At 39.2% G+C, this 16,488-nt stretch overlaps 1 protein-coding gene across 9 annotated transcripts in view; it reads right to left on the bottom strand.

The window, feature by feature from the left end:
* Positions 1-7,377: 7,377 nt before the first annotated feature.
* Positions 7,378-16,488, bottom strand: part of Reps2 (RALBP1 associated Eps domain containing 2) — a 225,910-nt gene continuing 216,799 nt past the window's right edge. For all 9 annotated transcript variants that reach the window (XM_059250895.1, XM_059250902.1, XM_059250904.1 and 6 more), the window contains one exon: positions 7,378-7,911. In XM_059250895.1, coding sequence (XP_059106878.1) covers positions 7,843-7,911 — 69 coding nt within the window. In that variant the 3' untranslated portion in view covers positions 7,378-7,842. The remainder of the gene's footprint in view (positions 7,912-16,488) is intronic.

The raw sequence follows: 16,488 nt of genomic DNA, 5'->3' as shown, positions 1-16,488 counted from the left end.
CTTTTGTCACTGACAAAAATCGCCTTACATAAACAGAAGAAAGATTTTGACTTACAGTTACAGACATTTTCAGTGCTTCATGGAAAGGAGGATGTGATAAAAATAGCTCACATTTTGGCAAGTAGAAAACAGGGAAACAGAGAACCGCCTGGGACAGATTACAGCTCTGTGGTGGTTTGAATAATACCTGTCCCCACAGGCTCATAGTGACTGGTACTATTGGAAGGTGTGGCCTTGGAGTAGGTGTGGAGTTGTTGGAGGAAGTGTGTCACTGGGGGTGGGCTTTGAGGTATCAGTCTCTTCCTGTTGTCTGTGGATCCAGATGTAGAACTCTCAGCTCCTTTAAAACCATGTCTGTCTGCATGCCACCATGCTTCCTGCCATGATGATAATGGACTAAACCTCTGAACTGTAAGCCAGCCCCAATTAAACGCTTTCTTTTATAAGAGTTGTTGTGGTCATGGTGTCTCTTCACAGCAACATAAACCGTAACTAATATAAGCCCTCAAGGACATACCCCTTCCTAAAGTCCTCTGAATCTTCCAAAAATGATACCAATGGCCTGGGATCAAGCCTTTAATTACATGCCTGTGGGAACCTGTTTTCGGGTTCCTTGTGGCTTTACCCAGCAGGTCCACATAGAAGATGATTAGGACCACAGTTCTGAATGCAGGTGTCTGAAATGGTCTGCATTTGGCTGTGCTGGGGGGCGGGGGAGGTCTTTTGCTCCATCCCCTTGGCGTCTCTATAAATACCCTAGGGCAGAGACAGTCAGGACTCGTTGGAATAGGTTCCAGGCCCTCTCGAGGCTATCCTTTATTTGCTATCTGTTTATCTCCACAATCTAAATCCTTCTATCTAATAGTTCCTACTGCTCACACTCAAGAAAACTCTGGGGAACTGTGGGGTTGGTGGGTAAATGCCCCGCAATGCCCAAACCATAATAGATGGATACTACAACACAGCAGAAAATCCAGACAATAGAAGACTTGTGTCTCCTAAAATTATACACATTTTTAAAGATGAGAAGTTGCAACTGAGAATTTGGTCAGGATTTGGGGACAACTGTTCCTCATTATTCTTCATCACTCTTGTGATGGTTAGTATTGTTAACTTGGCAAAACCTAGAATCACCCGGGAGATGGGTCTCTGGGCGTATCTAGGGAATTATCTTGATTACATTAATTGCAGTGGGAAGAACCCTCCTCTGTGGATGGTACCATTCCCTGGATAGGATCCCGAACTGTATGAACAGAAAAAGGGAAGTGAGCAGCAGCATACATTCATCTGTGGATGCAATGTGACCAATAGCTCCAAGGGCCTGCCACACTGATTTCTCTGCCATGAAAGGCTATGAGCAACGAACAGACCCTTTCTCTCTTAAATTGCTTTTGCCAAGGTTTCTTTTCTTCTTTCCTTCTCTCTCTCTCTCTCTCTCTCTCTCTCTCTCTCTCTCTCTCTCTCTCTCTCTCTCTCTCTTCGAATCAGGGTTTCTCTGTGTGTCTTTGGAGCCTGTCCTGGAACTCACTCTGTAGCCCAGGCTGGCCTCGAACTCACAGAGATCTGCCTGCCTCTGAGGTGTGCACCACCACCGCCCAGCGCTTTGTCAAGGTATTTTATCACAGCAAAAGAGAAAAGACAATTTCCTTTCTAGCTAAGGTCATCATGATGGGAACACTCTTTGTTGTTATTTTTTTATTGTTTTGGTTTGGTTTGGGTTTTGAGACATAGCTTCACTATATAACCTACCTACACTGGCCTTTAACCCACTATGTAGCTCAGGCTGGTCAATAACTTGTGATCCTCCTGCCTCAGCCTCTAAAGTGGTGGGATTACAGGAATATACCCAGCTTAGGAATACTCACAAACTAAAAGAACATTGAGTAGATAAAGCAAGTAACCTGGCCCCACATTAAGTCCAGTTTCCAGTCCGTAGATCTTTAAAGTCCACACTGAGTCTGTCCTGATGTCCCATGACTGCTAAGTGCTTACTGTTTACAGATATTGAAGAACCTCTCTTAAATTACCAGGAAGTAAAACAACTAAACCTCCAACTTTGATTTCAATGGAAAGGACCTCCCACTCATTTCACATTGCCAGATTTAAGTGCACATAAGACCAAAGGGAAACCAGAAATACTGACACTAAGACACCATAAAAACAACTTAGTTATCATACATTTATTTTTAACCTAACACCCCAGTTTCACATCATGTACATTTTCCAAGTTGGAAATCCTAACTTACTATGTTCTTCACAGATTTTTCAACAAGTGTGAAAAAGAGGCAGTAAAGTTAGCATGAGTCTACAAATCACAATCCAAATATAGGACACTCTCAGGGATTTATTTATGTTTAAGGTAAATACATAGAATGTTCCCAATGCTTAGCAAATGAATGAGACTCTGGCTGAGTTACATATTAACACAACTTGTTAGCACAATATCATGAAAAGACAGAAAGCATCAAATATATACTTTGCTGTTACACTTTTTACTGTTACATGTACCTATAGTGAAAAAATATAATATACATTTTTACCTCCGAGGTTAAAATAGACAGTCAGCTCATTATCTCTCCTAGCCGATAACTACGAAGACTAAAAGGGCTCTTTTTGCCTCTGGCTCACTTAAATACCTTACTTGTGCTGAAGATGAAAAGAATGGCAGGTCTAGCTCTAAAGAAGAGGGTATCCCTGCTTCCCAAGATAGGTGCAGTGGAAGCTGGCACACAAGGTGACTTGCAACAGAAACTACAATTTATTAATCAAAGCGGCGTATGATGGGTACTGTGTTCAGTCTCATGACAGAGCTCCCTGAAAGAACTTTACGATCTAGTCTTATCATCCCAGACTGCTATGAACCTGGTACCTGAGGGTGTCCTTACTGTGGTCCTCAAACTCCAGTTTAAGCCCTCTTAAAGCCTGCTGTCCTCTGGTCTACAGAGTCATAACCCTAGTGTCATTAACTCCCCACAGCCACGATATTAGCTGACAGGAGAAATCACAAGACATGCAAACTAAGCCTTCTCCAACAGTTGTCAGCAAAGCTAGGCTTCTGCAGACTGAGCAAGTACCAACAACTGCAACATGCAGTGTTTTCCATGTGTCCTTTACCACCATAGTCAAAATAGGAAGCAATCCTACAAGCCTAAAACTAACTGTACCTGGGCTGCCCAGCTCATAATCACACAGTGGTTGCTTCAAATATATTTATGACTTCCTCTGAAAGTCTGTTTGGGGCTGAGCAGCAGCTCTCAAAACCTGTATGCTTTGTTTTTCAAGTCTGGTCCTCCTTGTCTGCTATTCTTGAGAGGTTCATATAATTAAATGCATTTCTCTTCACAAACAGGCAAAGCAGAATGGCCCACAGTAATATGTATTCAAATTGCCATCAGTGATCAACCTGTCTGTGCTAGTGGAATGTTTCCATCAGCCCATGCTGAAAGAGAAGCAAGATGTGCAGGCTGAGAACTGTACACATCCAGATCATCCCTTCTTACTAGGGACTTGAATCACACTGAGTCATGATACAAAAAAGCTGTAACACCTATAACTAGAGTGGAAAGTCAACTAGCTGTTGAAGTCTGAGTTTTAAGGGAACACTCGAAGCAGAAGTAATCTGCTGGAAAGAGCAAAGCCACTCACATTGTATTTAGTGAGGGGGAGATTTCTTTAACCACTCCTCCTTTTTCTTCACACCCACAATGTTCACACCACAACCCAGTGAACCTGCTTGGTGGTCACATGGGGTCATCTGCTTGTGATGAGATGGAAAATTGTTTTTACATTTGTAAGACCTCATTCCCTTGATGATATCTAGTCAGAGGTGTGATTGTAGTATGTGTTGAACAAATGTCTTACTTAGCTTTAAGATGCTAATACTATAATTGAGCTCTTTCTAACTACTGCTTAGAAAAAGACATTTGCAAATGTCTTTTTTGATTGCAAGAATCACATCAATTCCAGATATTGTCTAAGTGATATTCTAATTATGTATCTATTATGTCCACGGTTATGAGACCATTCAGGACACAGACAAGTGTTTAGAAATACTATACAGTCAACCACAGTTAAAGAAAAAATATTTTACAATAGTTCAGACATTGGTAGGAAGTCAAAAGAAATGTTCATGTGTTTAGATTACTTATCTATCCCTAAAATGTGCTAAAATGGACCATTTGTGACCCAAGTGACCAAAGATACACTGGAGAAAACTATAAGCTACTACATATTGAGTTCATTTTTATCACAGTAGTCTATTTGAGAAAGCAAGTGCCCACGGGAATATGGGACTGGAATCTATTCAAAGCAATAGCTGTCCAAAGTTCTGCCAAGATTTAAAGTAATGTACTGCATCATCAAAGGTGAGGCATTAGAACAGTTTAATAATATTATTTTCCCTCAAATTTTATTTTTTACTTAAATTTGAGAGAAACGTCTAGACCTAAAACTCCTTAGAAGATGTTTTCATATTTAAAGACCAATTAAGTCAATACATTTCAACATGATAAACAGAAAAGGCTTTCTAATCTATTTTTAGGATTGACAGAGGACGAAGTTGGAATCTATAAAATCAGGCTAGCATCCCAACTCTACCACTAGCTATCTATTTTTGTGGATTCCTGGGCAAAGAGCTCCCAGTTCTTAGGGTTGTACTTTTCCCATGCTAGCTATAGGAGAGAAACACTGGCCCTGCCATAACATTCATACGGGCACAGCTTCCAGCTAAGCTGACTCCTTTCTCAATTAGTCCCAAGCACTTGTCTGTACTTATAAAGTGCTTAGATCTTTCCAACTAGAGCAAATATCTGCCTTGGTTATCACATTATACATCCATTTTTTTTCTATTTACCATTTGAGTTTTGCTTTAGGTCTATGGATAGAAAGGAGGCCACATGCTGTATGCCACTTACAAGAGATGCTAAAGACCCCAATAAGCCCAAGATCAGTTCCTACTGTGCTTTCATCTGTAGGACTGGAGGATCCCCATGCAGTAAGACAACTGAGCAACAAGGCAATTAAACCCCTATGAATGGAAGCAGTGTTAACCTTCATTCTGTAGAATTCTGTCCAAGTAGCAAGTCTGCATCTCTCATCCCTCATCAGAGAAGCTTCTTTTTACAACAGATGGCGATTAATTCCAGAGCAGTTTCATAGGTGATTTCAGTGTGCTTGCCTTCCTATATCATATTAAAGACTCTAAAAAACAGTATCAGGTATTGTAACCCTAAAAGTGTACATTCTAAGAAAACACAGAAATAAAGAATGAATACTAGTCATATAATAATATATACTTAGATAGAAACACAAATATTTCCTTTCAAAAATGCAAAATTGGGTCCAGCTAAGAATATTCTCTCTCTCTCTCTCTCTCTCTCTCTCTCTCTCTCTCTCTCTCTCTCTCTCTCTCTCTCTCTCTCTCTCTCTCTGTGTGTGTGTGTGTGTGTGTGTGTGTGTGTGTATTATTGGTAGGTGTTTAATGCAATGCCTAAATTAAAATATTGGTGATGGGTTGGAGGTATGACCCAGAGTTTGCCTAGAATGCATGATGTCCTGGGTTTCATCCCTAGCTCCACAAGAAATATATTGGTGAGGCTGTGACACTCAGAGGGCCTTGATTGTCCAATGCAAGTCTTATCCTTTAAGAGAAAAAAAGCCAACTAAATAAAATCCCAATCTCTACCCAGTTCCCTGGGTCATTTACTTCACATGGAAACAGCAAGTCAGTGTTGTTAAATGCACAGTTAGACTAACGTTCCTTAGGTTGTATCTGGTTGGTAGATTTGAAGTGCTACCCCAAGTGAGGGCATATGCACTGGATGATTTTGAGATAAAGTGCATATGTTGGTCTTTCCTGTATTGAATGTACCAAACACCAAACATGCTGTGAAACAGCTGCAATCAGAACACTGTTGAAAATTTGTCACAGCCCCCACATCCCAGCATAAGGAAAAAAGAAGTCACCTACGAATTTGCACTGACCCATTCATAATCTTAGGGGGCTTAAACTCATTCCCGAGCCCTCCCCACAAGAACAACAACAAAAGGCAGCCAAGGGAGAAAAGGAAATGCAGAAATAGTTCAAGTTTCTTGACTTTCCAAATCGAATCAGTTTCAAATCCTTAAATATGCATGGAAGAGATTCAACAATTTGTTTTTCTTTGGAAAAACATCATCTGTTTGAACCCTTCTCTTCTGTTATTAAGCTACTGATAAAGCTTGCCAAAGGAACAGGGAAGTATTAAATAAACGCCTATTTTTACTAAACGCTCTCAGCGCTATTGAAATCAACAGCCTAATCTTACATATTATAAATCTTTCCAAAACCATTTCAAAAAGTACCCTGTGCACACCACATCCCACTATGCAAAGAATGGGTAGGTTGTCAAAATGCACAAGAGACAGTATGTCATGCTATAAGTCTCCCAAAGTAATGTTAACATTGGAATGCCCTGCTGAAGATTGGTGAACTAGGGACCCTGTGACCCTATAGGTCAGTCATTTCCTACTTTCAATTGGGCTATACTACTACATTTCTACAGGATACTGGCTTTCTGCAATTTGAGCTTGCTTTATATCACTTCTACTAGAGTTAGCTGAGATCCTCTGAACTGTATATAAAGTCAATACTTCCCAAGGGCACACTTTACAGAGAACAAATAGTCACAAAGCCAGTGTGAAGATTACATTCTTTCATTATGTCTTCAGACCCAACACATTTGAAATCCAGGCTAAAATAAAGACAACAACCAGGGATTGTTGGAGAGTTGGTAGCCATTACCCTTCCCTTCTCAGCCTGGATACCTGGGTTCAACAACAAATAGGTAGCTATCCAGCTACTCATGTTTGATGGGTAGTTTCCAAGATCATGCATTTACAGAGATGTTATCCTCATGCAGGATAAAAGCAGTGATCTGGAAACTATTTAATTTGATTAGGCAAGGCAATTAAAATAGATTGTGCTTTCCCAAAAACTTACATGAAAAGGATTGAGTTATCTAGGTTGATGGCTGAGATTGGCCAAGTTGAACAGTTCATTGCCAAAGTCTCTACTTCACATAGGTGTAAAGACCCATTCTGATATTTAATAGAAAACAATAGTCATGTATTATTTATACCTGATATAATATCAAAATGGCACTAGAGAAGCGTTTTTTGGCATATAGTGGTAGAGGGCACAATGCCAGTGTAAATCTGATGCTTTAATTGTATTTCAGCTTTTGTTTTTATTGTAACCATGCCTAAGACTATCCAGTTGGAATCCACATTATTCAGGAAACCAACCTACTGTATGAAACACACAAGAATAAAATGAGCATCCTGCTAGTACTTCATTATTAGGTTCTGTAAAAATTATAAATAATGCTCTGAGATATCTGATAGAAGACCAATTTTAATAAGGAGAAATATTTAAAAGTGGTTAAAACGGAAGATAAATTCCACTGATAAGGGAAGTTTTTAAATGGTACTGAGGATTAAACTTGGGGTTTTCTGCATATCAGGCAAGCACTCTACCACTGAGCTATATCCTTAGCTCTCTTTTTACATTTTATTTCAGACGGTGTCTCAATAAGCTTCTCAAGATGGCCTTGAACTTGTGACCCTCCTGCTTCAGCCTCCCAAGTAGCTGATAATTAAGATTTTAAGTACAATAATCAGTTGAAGACATTTTTACCACCACTGTAAAATACACAAGAGTAGTGAAAAAGAGAAAATCATACAGAATATATTGTGCTGCTCACAGCTTTTGACATTCAGACATCTATGACAAGTGGTTGGGCTCAAACAAAACAAAGATCTTGGCAGACAAGGTCATCCACTGTCACTCAAGACTTGAGGATGTCACAACACTGTGACTGGACGAAGTTGTTCCAATTGGTTTTCCAATGCAATCCGTTCTTGATGAACCTCCTAAAATGTACAAAACAGGGGAAATAAAAGGAAAAGGCATCATTTCTCAGGTTCATCCCTATTTCTTTATACAGTCAAAGGAAATGCAGAACTGGACCGACAGACACTCAGGGACATGTGGTCTGGAAGGCACCATTTTCAATGCTGGTGATTAGACAAAGATTCACAATCACTAACCTTTCAATGCTTTTCTAAAGATGATGAAATGCAACTGCTCAACTTTTCTTTGCAAGCCTGCCTTAGCCTTACTCTGTGTTGATGGGCTCAGAAGGCAGCAGAGAATGACATGAAATATTAAAAAGCCAATAGGGGAGAACTAAAGGAGAAAGCGACTCCCAGTACAGAACTCTGAGTCACTTCAACTAAGTTTCTAGTTGCAACCTCTGGCTTCTTTTCTGGCACAATACTTAGCTAGGGATGAAGAATAAAAAGATACACTGGCCATCCTTCCATCAAAGTCTCTTTTCCAGGCTCTTGCACATAATTCAGCTAACTTAAAGTAATTTCTGGGTAAAAGGAAGAAGAAACAGACAGTAGTCTGCTATTCGGAAATTCAAACTATGTCTTTTTTCTTTTACTACATTTATTTATTTATTTTACATCCTGACTGAAGCTTTCCCTCCCTCCTTTCCTCTCACTCCCTCTGTGCACGACCACCCCATCCACTCCTCCTCTGTTTCTGTTCAGAAAAGGGCAGGCCTCCCGTGTCAACAAAGCATGGCACATCAAGTTGAGGTAGGACTAAGCTCCTCCCCTCACATTAAGGCTTGATAAGGCAACTCAGTATGAGCAATAGTTTCCCAAAAGCAGTCAGTGTTAGGGATAGACCCTGCTCCTAACAAACTTTTAGTCTTAAAACAGATTTTTCAGAGAAAAAAAGGATACATAAACACACTCATGTAGAATTGGCCAAGGTGGGAAAGAATTCTTATGTAAAGGCTCAATTCTGAGATGTTCCAGAAAGCCAACATATATTGGAAAACCAATGTACAGAACTCAACAAGTGTTCATTCATTCATACTCCCAGGAACCCATCTTCTATCTCTATCAGCTCTAGGTCATCATAGCTCTAGCTATGATGGTGTGAGCAAAACCCAAGAAAGAGCAGGCCATTGCCCTTATAGGGCTTCTATTCAAATGGATGGCGAGACAATGAAATGAGCGAAGACGACAGATTTCAGAGGAAATAAAGAAGACGATGCACTGGAGAGCAACAGATGGGGGGAGAAAGTGTGACTAGGGAAGGTTGCCTAGAGATAATGCAACTTGAGCAGAGACATGAATGAAGCTGGAAGGAAGCTACTTAAACATGTGGGGTGAAGATACGCAGGGTGACTAAATGACAACTTCAAAGGCTCCAAGGGAGCCAATGAGTTTTGTGAATGTGATATACAAAAAGAATGGAGTTCAGTTGCTAGAATGCTTGCCTTAAAGAGTTCTATCCCCAGAACCACATGCACAGGTCACAGTGGCATGTGCCTGGAATTTCAGCACTTAAGATGTAAAAGAAGGATAATTAAAAGGAGTTCAAGGCCAACCTGGCATCCATTAGTGAATTTAATGTCAGCCTGAACTATATGAGATCCTCTCTCAATAAAACAAAACTGAAAAGAAAAAAAAAGAACAGTGGATGAAGCTGATCTACCCAAAAGCAGAAGGAGAGATGAGGGGATAAAGCCAAATGAAATACAAATGAAGTTAGTGAAGTAAAAATGAGATAACAATACAAATCACTTCAAGAGAGTACTGAATGACTTTCCAGGGTGAGGGTACCATTTTGTAGCCCAACCGCCAATGCATGAGGTTCCAGTCACCTTCCTCTGATGGTGTCATGTTCTGTTTCAACAGTCCTAGTAAGTGTATAGTAGTATGTAACCCTAGCATAAACTGTCATTTCCCAAGTGGCTAATGATGTAGAATACCATCTCCTGTGTATTTATGTCATCCTACATGCTCCTTGGTGAAATATCTGTTCCAGTCCTTTGCCAATTTTTAAATTGAAATGTTTGGTTTTTTAGAGTTCTTATTCTTTTTTAAAGTTTTATTTAAATTTTTTTCATACAATATATTTTGATCATATTCCTTACACTCCCCCAACTCATTTCAGATCCTCCCTACTTCCCTATCCACCCACTTCATGTTCTTTCTTACTCTCTCAAAAAAAAAAAGGAAAAAAGACCAAAAAAAAAATTAAAGTCAAAACAGACAAACAAGTTGAAAGAAAGAAAATTAATAAGACAAAAATACCAAAACAAAACAAAAGGCATAGAGAGTGGGGAGGAAGGGGGGAGGAAAGGGGGAAGGTAGGATATTCATTTTGTATTGGGCAACTAATCCTGGGTATGGGGCCTTCCCTGGAGTATGGTCACTATCACTATACCAGTGAGGTTTCATTGGAGAAAGCTGATTTTCACTTTCCCAGCAGGCATCAATTGCAAATTGCTTCTTAATTAGAGGTGGGAGTTTGTGTCCACTTCCCCCTTCTCCATGCTGGAAGTTTTGTCAAGCTTGGACATGCGCAGGCCCTGTGTATGCTATCATAGACTCTGTGAGTTCATGCATGCATCAGTCTTGTTACATCTGGAAAATGCTATTTCCTTGGAGTTACCCACCACTTCTAGCTCGTATACTCTTCCCACCTCCCCTTCTACATAGATTCCTGAGCCCTGGAGGGGAGGAGCTTGATGAAGACATCCCATTTAAGACTGAGTGCTCCAAAGCCTCTCACTTTCTGTACACTGTCTAGTTGTGGGTCTCTGTTAGTTCCCATCTGCTGCAAGAAGAAGCTTCTCTGATGAGGGCTGAGTGAGACAGTGATCTATGGGTATGATAAAATGTCATTATTAGTCATTTCATTGCTGTGTTCCTTTAGCAGAATGATAGCTGTAGGTTTTCCCCCTAGACTTACTTTTGAGTTTAAAAAGTGATTTTTTTAATCAGCAAACAAGTTCTCTGTCAAATTTGTAGTTTAAAAATATTTCTTTCCCATCTGTAACTTGTATCTTCATTTTCTAGTGTTTTTGGCAGAACAAAAGTGTTTAACTTTAATGAAGGCCAATAAACTAAGTTATTTTCTTAGAGATTATGCTTTTAGTCATTTTTTTATACTAAGGTCATGTCTAACCTCAGGTCATGAAGGTTGTTTCCTTTGCTTCCTCCTAAACATCTTATAGTTACGCTTTCCATTTACACGGGGGAGCCATTTTCAGTTAATCTTTAGGAGTGAGACTTCGATCAAGATTCCCTATCTGTTACATACAGACGACCAACTGTTAAACATGGTGGGGGACCAGGTTTTTGTTGGGTTGATTTTGCATCATTGTCCTTCATCAAATGGCTTTATTTATGTGATCTATTTCAGGATTCGGATCTATACACTGCTCTCAGCACCATACTGCCTTGATGACAGCAGCCTGACAATGATTTCTTCATTTGCCTTTCCTTTTCACACTGCTTTAGCAATTCCAAGTTCCTCGGCCCTCAGATACAAAGTTTTGGATCAGCTTGTTTGTATTCATAAAAAATTCCTGCTGGGATCTTAATTGGTATTGTCATGAATCCAAAGATCACTGGAGAGAAATATGACAACTCTATTCTATTGAATCTTCCAAATATACAAATAAAGCCTATCTGTACCTTTAGGTCTCCCTGAGTTTCTCTCAGAAGCATTTTTTTTTTTTAGTTTCCAGCGTACAAATCTTATGTGTGTTCTGATAGATTTGTACCTAAGTACTTCATTTGGGGGAAGAGGCCAGATACTGTGAAGTGGTACTTTAAGAAAATTCCATTACCAATTATTTATGACTTATATACAAGACCATGACTGATTATTTTGTGTATTGATCCTATATCTTGGGACCTTCACAAATTCAACTGAACAATGGAATTATTTTTAAAATCCAATTTGCAATAATGTCACAAAAATTTTGGACAATTTGTCAAAAGATATGCAAGACTTATATACTCAAATTTCAGAACCCCTCAGGAGAAATTTAGAAGAGAAATAGTTGTAGAGACTCCTCTACTTTCAGATTAGCAAAATCAACATGGTTTACATGCCAGCTCTCCTTAAATTGATTGATAGGTTCAATGCAAATTGAACCATACTGCTAACGAGTTTTTATTTTGTAGTACTTTCCTACCCATTCTCAAATTTGCATGAGACAAAAAGGTTACAATATCCAATGGAATCATGGAAAAGGACATGTTGAAATTTTTATATTGCCACATTTCAAGACAGTATAAGGCAACAGCAATCAAGACTGTGTGATAGTAGCATAAGGAGCCACAGAAAAACTAATGGAACAGAGTAAGAAGCCAGAACTGAACCTCCAATTATAGGTCATTAGAGTTAGGATAATGACACCAAAGTGAGCCAAGGGAGGAAAAGTCTGTACATCAAATGGTACTGGATTAAGGAAATACTAAAATGGGGGAAATGAACCTTAACCCTAATGCCACATCATGTACAAATTTAATTTAAAAATGTAAAAGAAGAAGCAATAAAGTTGCTAGAAGAAAATGTGTGAGAATTATTTTATAACCTAGAAATATGCAGAGTTTCCTTACATAGAAAGTAATAAGTTTAAAAAAAGACAAGTTTGGATTCTATCAAAATTTGAAGTATCTACTCATAAAAGTATATAGTTATTACATAAATAGGTGATACAAAAACTACAAGGAAATATTGACAAACATATCTAATATTATTAACAATCAAAATATGTAAAAAGATATCTGCCCACAGCTCAATGGGAGTCAGGGTAGATAAGAATCTCAATGTAAAAATTGACCAAAAAAAATTCAGATGTGGGTGCATATACATATAATCCCAACACTCAAGAGACTGAGATAGGAGGATCCTGAATTCAAGGCCAGCCTGGACTACACAGGGAGACCTTGTCTCAAAAACAAATAACACAGGGCTGGAGAGATGGCTCAGCGGTTAAGAGCACACTGGCTGTTCTTCCAGAGGTCCTGAGTTCGATTCCCAGCAACCACATGGTGACTCACAACCATTTGTGATGAGATCTGGTGCCCTCTTCTGGCAGGCAGAACACTGTATATATAGTAAATAAATAAATCTTAAAAAAAAATAACAAAAAAGTCCTCTGGTCAACACACTTGAAAATATACTTCATAAGATATATTAAAGGCTAATAGTCACATAAAAAAAGTAAATGACATAATTAGTCATCAAGGACATAATTAGTCATCAAGGAAATAGAAAAAGTTACTTTATCCCAGGCCAGACTAAAATCAACAAAAATAAAACCAAATGTTGGCAAAAATTTAAAATTCTCACACATTAATGGGCAGAATATAAAATGCTATAAACACACTTTTAAAAGGTACAATTTCTAATAAAATCAGCTACATATACTTACTATGGTACTTTGAATAGGAATGGCCCTCTATAGACTCATATATTTGAGTCTCCAGTTGGTAGAACTATTTGGGAAGGAGTAGGAGATATGGCCTTGTTGGAGGAGGTGTGTCACTGGGGGGGAAGGCTCTGAGCTTTAAAAAGTACTCCCCAGACCCAATCCCTCTCTCTGCCTGAAACTTGCAGATAAAATGTAGGCTCTCAGCTACTGCTCCAGCACCATGCCTTTCTGCCTGCTGCCATGCTCCCCACCATAATGGCCATGGACACATCCTCTGAAACTGCAGTAAGCGGATGCAATTAAATGCTTCCTTTTATAAGTTTCCATGGCCATGTTGTTTCTTCACAGCAATAGAAAACTAACTAAAACACTTATCAACTAATCCTGTTAGTTGATACCAACTTATTCTGTTAGGATAAATGAGAATATATCTCCACACAAAAACATGTCCAAAGTTTCTGTGGAGTGTTCTGTCATAAACAGAACATATACATCACCCCTCACTGCAAGTTTCATGGCACATTTTTGGAGAGGAGGCATAAAGAATATCAGAGCCACAGGTTGTAAAGAGGACTAGGGCAAAATAATACTTTCTGAGCATGACAGGCCCACTGCACTCATGAACTCACAGAAGTTATGATTGCTTGCTCAAGATCAAGTCAGTGAACACTCAAGCATGGATGGCGAGAGCCCAGAAGCCCCACCTGTAGGCAGAGGAACTATTGGCAGTCTATGGTTGCTACCCAAGGGAGAGTCGGTTTTCTTTAGGGGTATGGTCCCTTTTAGGTTGACCAGCTAGCTGCAGTGGATGACCCCACACTCACAAATATAGGGACAGCACAAGTCTGACTCAGTGGGTTATTAAAAACAGATATGAGGGAGGAGAAGGGTGAATATGATCCAAACACATTGCATGAAATTCCCAGAGTAAGAAAAAGTATGTTATTAAAGAAACATGTTCAATGATGCAGCTTTACTCACAATGTTCTAAACTGTTAACAGCTCAAGTTTCCATCAAGAGAGCTGATAATGGAACTGTGGCATATTTACTCAGTGCGGTATTAGAAAGCAATGAAAGGAGCGAAGTCTTCATGCATTCAACAAAATAAATGAATCTCAAAAACTTGATGCAAAAGTATTTGCTTTAGGATACCATCATATACAGTTACAGAACAGGCAAAACTACAGTATAAAATAATCCGAATGGTGGCTGCCCTGTGGTGGGGTAGAATTGAAATGGGAGGGAAAGTGAGGAAGCTTCCTATGGTGACAGCAATGGTCTCCAAATCCATAGAGTTTGCCTTCTATATACATTTGTTACAAGATCGCCAAATATACAGCTAAGATTTGCATATGTTAAATTTCACATCATAAGAAAAACCCATAAAAAATTGAACTCTACGAGGCTAGCCTGTTCTGCATACATAATGAGTTCCAGGACAGAAGGGACGATGTAGAGAGACCCTGTCTCAAAAACTTCAACACTAGCTAACAATATGCATGCTGAAGTATTTAGAGAATGTTGGTAATTTATTTGAATATGTGTCAAAAATTAAATAAACTGGTGAATAGAGGAGACAGACAAACTGACACATGCATAAAAAACAAGTATAATAAAATTTTAATAACAGAACTAAAGCAATGATTGTACACATATTCACTGTACAATTCTTCCAAACTTTCTGTCTTTAAAAGTTCAGTAATAAAATATCTTGGCAGAGGTGGGGGGCACACAAAAGTCAGGGATGGAAGGGGATAGAGAACGTTAAAGCAGCACCCGTGGGGTAGAAGGCAAAGGAGAAAAGCACAGTATCTCAGTCACAAATACTCTTTCCAGATGGGCACAATGCTGCAGACCTGTCATCCCAGAGCTCGGGAGGTTGAGGCAGGAGGATTTTGAGTTCTAAGACAGCCTGAGCTGCTTATCAAGGCCCCATCTTTTAAAAAAAATGAAAAGCAAGCCAGGCAGCAGTGGTGGTGGTGCATACCTTTAATCCCAGCACTGGGAGGCAGAGCCAGGCGGATCTCTGTGAGTTCGAGGCCAGCCTGGTCTACAGAGCGAGTTCCAGGACATCCAAGGCTACACAGAGAAACCTTGTCTTGAAAAAAAACAAAAAAAAAGTAAAATAAGAAAGAAAGAAAGAAAGAAAGAAAGAAAGAAAGAAAGAAAGAAAGAAAGAAAGAAAGAAAGAAAGAAAGAAAGAAAAGTAATTTTAGAGGAAAGCATGGCCATTTATGTCGATTCTTCTAAAACCTTAATTAGTTAATTAATTAATTAAACAAACCAAAGCCCATTGGATTTGGCCATAAGAGGAATGTGGGAAGAGAGCAAGACAACACTAAGGTGGGAGAGAGAGAAAACAGAAAGTAAAAACCGTGAGTGAGAATAATTTCTAAGAAAATTCACATGAAGGAGACCAGAGAAACAGAGCAGTAACTACCTAATGAGAATTGCTAATGCTGGAGTTGTTTATGTGTGGGTTAAGAATGAACCAGGAAAATCATGTCCCACCAAAACATGCTCAAGGCCTAACTCCCAGGACCTGTAAACATGATTTTACATGTGAACAGAATCATGTGAGGATGGCACCGTGCTAGATTAGGTTGGGCTCTTAATCAAAAGTACAATAAAAACAGATAACAGGCAAGACACCAGAAAAATGCCATGTGACAGTGGAGATGATTGGAACTTTTTATGTACAGGTGAAGGAATAGCAAGGATTGCCAGAAACTACCTGGAGTTGCGAAGCAAAAAAAGGAGTCATCTCTAAAGCCTTCAGAGACAGCATGGCTCTGATGACACCTTGATTTCAAACTCCAGAGCCATGACAGAATAAAGCACTACTGTAGTAAGTCACCTAATTTATGGTACATAGTTAGAGCAGCCTGAGAAACTGATGTAGAGGAGAAATGATGGAGAGAAATGAGTGAGAAAAACAGGGCTATTGTCCTTGAGAACGTGAAATGGAGCCTTTCCAAGGTACCAGAAAAGGGGTTAACTAAGGCTGCCTACTTCCACCAACGTGTAGAATCATTCATAGAAGATCTAAACAATTATGATCTTACTCAGAAGCTTTGGACAACAAAGAATACAGTTTGTAAGTGGCTTTATTTACTATACGATATACAGCCTCCATATTGAAGTTACTAATCTTATTCTAAGCATTCAAGAGCCAACCCTTGAAACTTA

Source organism: Peromyscus eremicus, chromosome X, assembly GCF_949786415.1.
Source record: "Peromyscus eremicus chromosome X, PerEre_H2_v1, whole genome shotgun sequence".
Lineage (NCBI taxonomy): Eukaryota > Metazoa > Chordata > Mammalia > Rodentia > Cricetidae > Peromyscus > Peromyscus eremicus.
Note: the sequence above shows the minus strand (reverse complement) of the source record. Positions and strands in the feature narration are given on the sequence as shown.